Source organism: Rhinopithecus roxellana, chromosome 9 (genome assembly GCF_007565055.1).
Source record: "Rhinopithecus roxellana isolate Shanxi Qingling chromosome 9, ASM756505v1, whole genome shotgun sequence".
In the NCBI taxonomy this organism is placed as follows: domain Eukaryota; kingdom Metazoa; phylum Chordata; class Mammalia; order Primates; family Cercopithecidae; genus Rhinopithecus; species Rhinopithecus roxellana.
The window spans coordinates 73,723,213-73,734,498 of record NC_044557.1 but is presented as its reverse complement, the minus strand read 5'-3'; the positions used below and the strand labels follow the sequence as shown (position 1 = coordinate 73,734,498).

General features: G+C 36.6%; 1 protein-coding gene across 1 annotated transcript in view; it reads right to left on the bottom strand.

Annotated features, from left to right (window-relative positions):
- Positions 1-8,324: 8,324 nt before the first annotated feature.
- Positions 8,325-11,286, bottom strand: part of PKHD1L1 (PKHD1 like 1) — a 167,869-nt gene continuing 164,907 nt past the window's right edge. Inside the window, 1 exon segment of the mRNA XM_010363096.2 lies at positions 8,325-8,473. Within this exon segment, the coding sequence (XP_010361398.2) occupies positions 8,463-8,473 (11 nt within the window). The 3' untranslated portion in view covers positions 8,325-8,462.

Genomic DNA, 11,286 nt, shown 5'->3' with positions numbered 1-11,286 from the left:
ATAGTCATTACTGCGGCTACTACTACTACTGCACTACTACTGCACTACTATTGCACTACTACAGTATCATTTCCGGTAACTGTATTTCCCAAAGGGCATGCAGCCCCTGGCAGTCCGTTAAACACCTGCTTTAACTTTAATCTCTAGCATTCTAATGCCTAAATTTCAATATAAAATTTCTAATTTTTTTTAAATTTAAAAAATCCAATTACCTAGCTGGGCACGGTAGCACATGCCTGTAATCCCAGCACTTTGGGAGGCCGAGGCAGGAGGAACGCTTGAACTCGGGAGTTTAAGACCAGCCTAGGCAACGGGCGAAACTCCCTTTCTACAAATAATTTAAAAATTCGCCAGCTTTGGTGGCGTGTGCCTGTAGTCCCAGCTACTCAGAAAGCTGAGGTGGGAAGGATCACCTGAGCCCAGGAGGTCGAGACTACAGGGAGCCATGATTGGGCCACTGCACTCCAGCCTGGGAGACAGAGCAAGACCCTGTCTCAAAAAAATAAATAAATAAAATAAATCCAAAATAACCTATATTCGGATATAAACATGTTTTAAATTTTTTTTCTTAAAGAGTTGATTGCGTTAGATGATTTATTACGCCCAGGATATTTTCTTCTTTTTCCTGATTCTTCAGTTTTCTTTATTAAATTTGCCATTTCCAAATGAAACAAAACGAAAGGTATGTACTTTTCCAGAAACACCTAGTTACTGAGTACTTGTTTCCCAACACAATAGCAAAACAAACAGAAAACAAAGCCCGCTAAAGACTGCAAATTTAAAATTTACTTTAGTAATAACTATAAAACAATATTTAAAATCATCTTTACTTGTTAAATAGTTAAGTCCATAATTGGGATCACAAGTCAATAATTTGAGCTTGGGTTTAGGGACCACCTCTTGGGAACAGGCAACTTTAAGTCCTGTCCTCTCCCCAAAGCTTGTGTGGAATGGGAATAGGGAACAACCAAATGTCAAATGGGAGGAACATAAGGGATAGAACCTGGTATATGAATTTCTTTTACTCAGTGGAATATAGTTAATTCTGCCTGCTCTGAGTCCAACCATTTTGCTCACTCTAAAGCTTCTGATCAGCCTCTGCCCAATTACCAGCTTGATTTATTCACACTATCAACCTCCAGCCAACCACTTACTCTCCCCTTTCAAAGCCTACATAGGCTTTGTTCTGAGTTCTCCAGCTGGGGCTGACTCTGGCCTTGTCACCTGACCTGGCCCCAGGAGGTAGGAGCAGACTGCAAACACAGCCCTCTGCTTCCAGATCTTTCCCAACCCAGTTCCCTGGCTTTTCACCAAAGGGTGGGGTTTTTTCCCTCAAACACAATTTTAGACCTGCTGTTCTGACTTGAACTTTAATGGCTTTTTATTAATGAGCAGCTGTTCACAGTTGAATGCAGATCATAAAGTCACATTCATTTTCTTGATCAAGTAAAACAAAGCTTTGCCGTTCATAGAGTGACACCTTTGAGCAGATACATTTAAAGCATAGGATTTTCTGATGAGAATTTTAATGAATTGTTTTATTAATCTTCCCACTGGGGAATTTTACTTGCTTTCAAAATAATAAACTTTAGTATTCTGGAAAATTATGACTTCTTTTTAATATCAAAATCGCCATATACTAGTTAGGGTCAATTGCCTAATAGAGAAATCAAACAGTCTGAAGCAGCATTTTTATTTCTTTTCTATTAAATGAAAATTAACTTTCTATGAAGCATTTAAATAAATTTTTCCTCATAATTGTTATTACAATTAGCAGTGACTTTTATTGCTAAATACAGGAAGACTCAAGATTTACTAACAATTTAGAGTTAAACAGGTTTCTTCAGAAGGGGCTTGGATAGAAAACGAGAAAAATAATTCATATATTTTAGTAGAAATAAATTCAAATGAAAAGAGGTGAATTCTCATTTTGTGTTCAGTAGTGAGGCTCATCAACATCATACTTCTGGCTGATGTCCACATCGTTACTAGATTTATAACAGAGTTCAGCTATATTATGAATTAAGTAGAGTTGATCTGAACAGGATCTGGGAGTCTAAGACCTTTTGTTATTTCTAACAGTAAATGTATTGAAATTCATACAACCAACAGAAAACAGTAGTTTGTAACATTACCTTGTACATGGATTGAGAAAGTAGAAATAAAACAACACGAAACAATGGGAGACTCATTCATTGAGCTACAGCATGACGGACGTCATGTCTTTGACCTTGAACAAGTTTAAGCCTGTTTTCTCATCTGCAAAATTACGTTAGTAATTCCTGCTTTACAGATTTCTTTTGCAAATTAAATATCATACCATATGTGGAAACGTGTTGGAAATACAGCAATAAAATTGGTGAAAGCTTTAAAGCAAACAGATTTATTATCTTCAAGATCAGTATAATCCCCTTTAGCTCACAACATGGAATAGTTCTTCCAGGGAATAGAGGTGAGTTTTACGTCATCAGCAACCAGAAGTAGACATGTTTACTAGCAATATATTAACAAGGGGAAACAGGGAGGGAAAGCTAGAATTCAACCCTCCATACCCCTACTTCTACCTTCTTTATTCCCTTTGTTTTAAAGGCATAGGATGAAAGAGCAGCTGTCAAAACTAGGACACCTACAACCCTTCCCCTTTCTCTCCAGGCTTTTATATACCACTCATGGGATATTTATCTCATAACAAGATCTGCTGCCAAGTTTTGTCTATTCTTTCTTCTCAGTGTCCATAATTTCAGCACATCCGGATATCAAAATGATCTGCTAACTTAGTCTTTTGTATTTTACTATTTTCCTTCCTCTAAGTCACTTTGGTACTTTGCTGTCTGATTAATATAAATATTGTTAAGGCACAGCCTTCTTCATAGTAACTGACCTTTTTAAATTTTCCAGTGTCCATGAATTCAAATTCACTTAGGAGGATATGTGTCTTGATTGTTGCTTTTTAAACTCTTAATTTTGAATTGTTTGTTTGGGGATCTCCCTCTAACCACCTATGACCCTTTAAGACATGCCAGAATTCTTGTTAAAGGAGTTAGTCTATGTATACTGTACATTTCAGACAGTGAAAATTAAATCTGTATTTCATACTGTAGTTCTTATTTGAAATTAAATCCTTTAAGGATTATTTTCACTTGAAAATTGAACTCATAATCATACTAGAAATTTTTAATGTGAAGACCTTAATAAATTAATTTTCTTCCTAAGAATTTATAGAATTTACATATATAAAGGATCATCTGCCTAAATGCATAAATTACTGTAACAAAAAACCAAAGGAAAATACTCTTGCCATGTAGCCAGGCACAGTCATAAATATCTTGCACAAAAGGAATTAGGTTTTTTTTGCTCATAGGCACAGAGCCCATTACCATAGCAACCATAATTACTCAGTCTATAACTGGGTGTGAATTTTATACACTGTTACTTCAAGCATTAAGGCTGTAAGTCAGGATAAAGTGCAGTTTCTGTAATATTTTGAAAAGACTTCTTAATCTCGAAAAGCTAGGATAGGAAAAGTTTCATTATGCTACCTAATCATTGGTTTATTAGAAAGTTTATTGAACACCATGGGCAAAGTGTGTGCTAAGCACTTCAGAGAAGTTGAAAGAATACATAGTCCTTAACCTAAAAAAAAACTTATCTAATAAAGTCAGCATTCATGGGTGAACAGCGTTCTTAGAACAGTTTTTCCATGACCATCTTCCTAATTTCAGAATGATGGAATTATAACAACTACAGTACTGTATTAGGACTTGCAAGTAAGGCAATAAGAGGTTTGTAGCTGTACCTACTATGTCCCCTATGGCAGACTTTTCCTATTTGGTCTTATAGTGTGTCTGTAGCTACTCTCTGGGGAGGGGAAATTGGGGGAATAAATTTTAATATTTCTTTCACTGGAGACTGAACACTCCTTGGAGTTACTACCATCATGGGGAAGCGGAAAATGCCCACTGATGAGCTTAGAAACAGTCAAGACCCTCCCACTGTTTCAGTAGTTCCCCAACCCAACACATAATGGATTCAGATTAAAGGTTTTTTTTTGTTGTTTATTTGTTTGTTTTTTGTTTTGTTATGTTTTTTGAGGCGGAGTCTCGCTCTGTGGCCCAGGCTGGAGTGCAGTGGCACGATCTCGACTCACTGCAAGCTCTATCTCCCAGGTTCACTCCATTTTCCTGCCTCAGCCTCCCGGGTAGCTGGGACTACAGGTGCCTGCCACCACGCCCGGCTAACTTTTTGTATTTTTAGTAGAGACGGGGTTTCACCGTGTTAGCCACAATAGTCTCGATCTCCTGACCTCGTGATCTGCCTGCCTTGGCCTCCCAAAGTGCTGGGATTACAGGCGTGAGCCACTGCGCCCGGCCTCAGATTAAAGTTTAAGCATTTCCATTTGGGAGGGTGTAGGTAGTAACTCAAAGATGCATGGGGTATTATAACCTTGGCATTGTCCGCCTTTCCCATTAGGAAGGATTAACTCTCTGTTCCCTTGTTCCTTTCAAATTTTGCCGTCTCAGATATCTCATGAAAGCGGGAGATGTATCTTTTAGGATTAGGATAACCACCAAATAACAATGAAACCCTAAAGGAGCAAGGGCTGATATAGGGCACCACAATGTCAGGAACCCAAACTCCTTTCAGCTGAGCTCTCTGGGTTCTGGAAGAGGTATAAAAATATTCTTCACACAAGGACATTGTAAAAGCCATAAAATTGTCCACCATCTTAGTCTTTTCTTACCTAAAGGTTTAATTCAATCTACTGGAATTTTTTTTTTTTTTTTTTTTTTGGTCAAGATTTTTCTGTAGATTTTTAGTAAGGAGATTTTCTAATACAAGTTATGGAGCAGTAAAAAGCACTGGCCTTTATCCTCCAGGTCTCAGGAGCCATATTGCTCCATGTAGCAGGAAAAACAGGAAAGGATGAAGAAAGGGCAAAAGGATGCATAATAGCTGTTTTAAGGTCAGTTTCTAGAATATGCCACAAGATAATATCTGTTTTTGTAACCCACTGCACAGAAGTTGATCACTCTCACTACAAGTGAAGCTGGGAAATTGCGTTTGTTCTAGGTGGCCCTGTGCCCAGCCAATAATTCTAACACTTAGCACTCACATGGTGCTTATTACATGCCAGGCACTGTTACAGGGTAATAAGAAGCCCAGTGGTTTACTGGGCCAGGGATTGACATGATATAGCCCACATTATGGAAATAAAAACAACAAGAGTGTGTCATTTTACTGCCTGTTAGGCACTGTGTTACATGTCATATATGTGATACCATCAGTCTTCAAATACCACATTTTCCACATTTTGTAGTTGAAGAAACTGAGAATAAGGGAAACTAAGAGCTTGCCTGAGGGCATAGAAGTGGTAAAGTATAAACCAAGAATTTGAACAGGAATTTGGATTAAAAACTCTTCCCAATGAAGCACTTGCCCATGCTTAAGGAAAAATGGGAAGCAATTAAATGTTGGAATTTGGGCTCTGGAGTTAAATTGTCTGTGTTTGAATCCCAGCTTTAGCATTAGTAGCTCTGTGAACTTGGGAATTTAACCTAACCTTTCAACATTTCAAGTTTCCTCATTTGGAGAAGGGAATAAGGTTATCCTCATAGGATTGCTGTAAGGAGAGCATCCATGTAGAACACACAGCATAGTGTCTGGCATGTAGTGAACATGTGATAAACCTTTATTATTGATTATTGTTATTATTAGTGCTAGGGGTACTTTAAATAGCACTTTTGGGGATAAATGAATAAAAGGTAAAAACAGATGGACCATCCAGAAGTCATTGCAATGATCAGATGGTGATGGAATTTAGGAAAGAGTAGACAGTTGTACAAGATATAAACATTTATCTTACCATGAGAAATATAAGAAGCTATTTTTATTAACTTCTTATTCTCTGTTTCTTACTTTGACCAAAATTGGAACAACATATTTACTTCACCAACATTTCAGTTCTTAGATAGAAGAGCATTCACACACCAAAGGATTTTTATTACTTGTTCAAGAGCTAGATAGCCACTTCTTACAATAGAAAATATTTTAAGAATTTAAACATTAATTTCTAAGACAGGAATGTTCAAAGAAATATTATTTAAATGCAAAAAAATTTAAAAGCAAAAATAAAAGTTGCTTAGCATATGAATAAGGGATATGGGAAGCCATATTGCCCATGGATTCCAATAATCCAAGCATTTTTAAAAGTAGTAATTAAATTGTAATTTATCTGGAATAAGCAATTATGTATTATGATAATTCTAGAAAGTTCTTAAAAAGCAGACAACCAGAAGCCTAAAGCAGTTAAATCAGGAACTTTTTAACAAAGTCTGTGGCTAAGAAACAATTTTTAGAAATTCCTTTTACTGCCATATAACTTGTATTAGAAAATTTCCTTATTAAAAACCGACAGAAAAAATCTTGACAAAAAAACTCCAGTGGGCTGAATTAAACCGTTAGGTAAGAAAAGAATACAGATGGTGGACAATTTTATGGCTTTTACAATGTTCCGATGTGAAGAATATTTTTGTATCTCTTCCAGAACCCAAATGTAGGAATTTGTTCCATAAATGCTGAAATTGCAGTTTTTGGAATTTAGTTTTCTAACAGAAAGGAAGTATCATGGAATGAACAGTAAACTGGATTTGCTTTAGGAAGACTGATTTTTAAGTCTTAGCATGAAATGGCCCATGTTGGGTCTCTTTCCCCCTCCCTATCCCAGGAACAGAAGTTTTTCACTCCACCATGGTTGGAAACGAGGGGAGTATAAAAGTGCTCTGTTACCTGGTGCTGTACAATCAAGTATCAATGCTCTCTGGACATGGCAAATGTTCCTCATGAAGGGGCTTTCATGTATTACTTTGAGGACTACCTTGTCAGGGATCTCTTACCTGCAATTCTTTAAAATTGTGACTATTTCCTTTCTAGCTGTTAGTGTGAACTTTTTCTGTAGCCCCTAGGCCTTCAGTGGTCCTCTCCCAGTTTTCTTCGACTGCCCTTCTAGGTAGCCCTCCTGAACAAGGCTTAAGGCCTCTATATTGCTAGCAACCTCATGCTTTCTCTCTCTCTCTCCCCCTCTCTCTGTCTCTGTCTCTCTCTCCCTGAGAGAGTGATCATGTTGTATTGAAATGGTCTGTTTCCATTCTTTCCCCAAATATCCTGAAAACTCTTTGAGGGAAGGCATAGCATGTTATTTCTTGTAGCCTTCCTACTTACTAGAACACCGAATAGATACTGCCCAAATGAATGAAATGCCACATTTATACCAAGATATTTGATTTTACTACCTAGTAAGTGTTTATACGTTTTCTGCTAAGTAAGATTAACAATGATCTGAGGTGAATGTACTAGGAAATGGTGTACAAGAGACAAAGGTATGGGCTTTGTTGAATTCTCTCAACTGTCCCAAATGTTTGCTGAGTGTCACTTGCTGGAAGGCTCTGGATATGGCTACAATGTCTTTATTAGGAGTTCTGTCAAATTAAGTATTCCCTTTAGAATTTTCTGAGTAAAGAATTGCTATTTTCAATAGTATTAGAGAGTTTGGTTAACTAAGCTACATTAGTCTGTAGCTTTTTTGCATTCTCTAATTTATCTTCTTGAAAATAAGTTTGTTCTGTTCTGTTGTTGACTTCCCCACACTTTATGCTTTATTCATCCAGGAAACAGTGAATAAGCATCCACCAGTTAAGGGAACCCCTCAACCCTCAACTGGTGCCTGGGGTTGAGGGGAGTCATGCTCTTAGTAGTGGCAGTTTTGAGTGGGAAGGAGGGGTAGGCAGAGAAAAAGTTTGGACTTATTACAAAAGATCATTCCAAGGTCAAGAAAACTTTTCTTAGAATATTGACCAGAGTTTGGCAGATCCAGAAATATAGGACAGTCTAGGATTCCTGGGATGACTGTGAATCTAAAAGACAGCAACTCAGTGTGAAAAATCTGAGATGAGATTGTCATCTCAGATTGTGTGAAAACAATCTTGTCTCTCCAAAATCCTTAGAAACTAGAATGGCTTAGATTGTTGGAAATCAAAGCCTTATAAATGGATAGAGAAATTAAGAACCGCCCTCCCCCCCGCCACAAGTATTAAAAAGAATACTTAAAATGCTTCCAATCTGATGTAAAGAGCTTAAGTTCGAACTTGACAAGCTCTTTCCATTATTTAAAGGATTCTAGGATTTGTCGGTACAATAACTTAGAGGTGTCATATCTACTTCCAAATGACAGATTTCTGGAAGTTTATTGCAATGAAATAAGAACATACCAATATAAATAATCAAAACAAATTTATATTTTGAAGAAATCTGATTTTAGTGTTTAAAGCTAATTAGTACATTGTATATATTATAAAAATATTTTTAGTATATTTTCATGAAAATGCTATAGACTTTAGTCTGTTGCCCAAAAAAATAGCTAATAATTCTTATATTTTTGTTTTCAGCCTATTCTTCAGAACAGTCCTTTAGTAGCTTCCTGAAAAATGAAAACAATACAAAACAATTTTTAAGTAGTAATAGCATATAGTATAATTTAAAATATATTTCATTAATTTTAACTTTTCTTATTTTTATGGTATGGTTAGCAGTATTTCCAAGTTTACCCATTTAATGTTAAAATCAGTAATTGTTTTTGTAGAAATTTATAGATTGTGGTGCTTATACAAGATTTTTTTATTTTTCACATTCAAAAATACACATTTAAAATATAAGATCTTTTATTTAGTGAAACTTCATGATCCTCTTAAAAGTAATATATTATTAGTTCAGAATGCAAAGTTATGAAAGAACCCAGCATTTTAATCCATTAATAGTGTTTAAATTATCTTATATTCTAATTGAAAAATGGTAGTTTATTTAGTAGCAAAGGAGAAGCCATTGATTAATCTTCTTATTTGGAAAAGTTCCTGGAAAAAACTCAGGAGCTACATCGTTTACTAATTATTTGAGAATAGAATTATATTAATTTGGTAAAGTACCAAAGTTGTCAGGAGTAAGCAGGATGAGAGTCAATAAAGATTTTTGCACTTAATGAGGCAATGCAAAATGCACAAATATATATTGAGCAATACTTAGCTAATTAGACCTTATATTTTAATGCTTCTGAGAAAAAATAAAATGAATTAAAGAAATGCTTGTCATTGTATCATAAAATAAACAATTGGTCTTACTTTTGTTACTATTCTAGAGACAAGAAAACTGGCATAAAAATAATATAAACCCCCCTGTCTATACTCAGCTATAAGAGGCCAGGACAAGGTCTCTGCAAACTATGCTTCTCCTTTGACCACTGGACTCCAATTAAGTTTTTCCATTAGGAGAGATGAAAAGATTTCCTTCTTCTTGTTTTCTGGCTATTCCTGAGACCCCAGTAGTTTGTTTCAGCCTCCAGTTTGTTTTGTCACTTCCAGACCCAGCCTTACTATGTCCCCTGATCCTTTACATTTAAATTTAAAATCTAGTCTTGGCTTTTATTGCTCAGTATGCTTTAGTATTATTCTAAATTGTTACCTCACCTCAAATTCTTCCTCAACTTTGTTATACAGTATCTCTTACGTGGTTTTCTTCACTAACCTGTCAGAAACTATCCCCCATTAAATGAACTGCAAACTGATTAATATATTCCATTAAAAACTCTTTACAATTTGCCTACAATACCCCTACTCAACATCTCCCCTTAAGTCAGAGGTAAAGACTCAACTTCCACTTTCAAGATTTAAAATCAATTAAACCACATTTTTAGTACTTATAATATGTAAGGCATACAGTCCTGTAAGTGCTCACAATTTGGTGAGGAAGATATATTTGAATATAAGCTTAATACCAGTACATTACAGAAAGGACTATAATAATGATACAAACACAAAGTGCAATTGGAGACCAAAGGAGAGGAGAATTAAACGTAGAGTGGGAAGGAAGAAGGGAAACCTGCTGGATGAGGTGGAATTTGAGCAAGACCTAGAAGGATGCTGTGAGAGGTAACCTTGGTGAGTAGAGGCTGGCAGCCAAGGTATAGATATAGGGAATATGTGGGATGGAGAGAATTCTTTCTGGAAATGATTCGGTAAAAGGAGGCAGTCTTCAAAACTGTTTCAAGGTCTTTGACGTTGATTCTGTTTTTTGCATGTAGTGAGGAATAGTCAAGGATTTGAGATTACTGTTAGCTTTACGTGACCTTAAATCTGAGAGCAATATGGAGGATAGGCAAAAATGGCAAGGCATTAACTGAGAAGGGGTAGCTGGAGAAGTATGTTTGTAAGAAAATGATGAGGAATTCTGTGCTAAACATCTATAACTGAAGATGTTTTATTCCACTGTCATTTTTTTCCTTGCTCCTATCATGTCCCTGTTCTTGAGTGCCTTTTCCCTCCCTCTCCAAATCTTATACATTTTAAACAGTCCCAACTTTCATGTGTTCCTAATGCAATGACATTTGCAATCATCTCTAATCATATAGAGACCTCTCCCTTTTATTAATCTCTCTAATATTCAGTGTCTCTGTCTGCCCGTCATTTCTGGTACTAGCACCTTTATTATCCTTAGTGAAACTACACCTCCACCATTCTCAGTACCTTACCCCATGTGACCCAGGCCAAGCTAATTAGAACGCTGTGGCCACAGTGATTGGTTCAGGAATGGGCATGTGACCCAAGGCAGATCAATGACATAGCTTTGGGGCTTTTCTCTGGAACCGTTGGGAAAGAGGTTAGCTCTTTCCCTATTGGTTGATGGGCTGCTAGAAGATGTTGTTTGGTACCTTTGTAATGAGGAGTGGGGGTGGTGAGGAGTCAGCCTGGAAGTGAAGCCAACACCATAGAGAGTTTAGCCAAGAGAAGAAGAGACAGAAGTTCTAGAAGATACCATTTGAGTCCTTAGATCCAACTGTTTCAGAAACTTCTGGACTTCTCAGTTAAGTGATCACTTTACTAGCTAGAGCATTCCAAGCTAAGAATCTGCATCTTGCAACTCAAAAAGAGTTCTGACATGACCTGCACTTTTGTTTCACCACATTATTTATTTATTTATTTGTTTATTTATTTATTTATTTAAGTACGTATTTATTTACGTACATATTTATTTATTTCATTTATTTATTTTGACAGAGTCTTGCTCTGTCACGCAGGCTGGAGTACAGTGGCGGGATCTCAGTTCACTGCAGCCTCCACCTCCCAGGCTCAAGCGATTCTCCTGCCTCAGCCTCCCAAGTAGCTGGGATTACAGTTGCACACCACCATGCCCAGCTAATATTTTTATATTTTTAGTAGAGATGGGGTTTTGCCATGTTGGCCA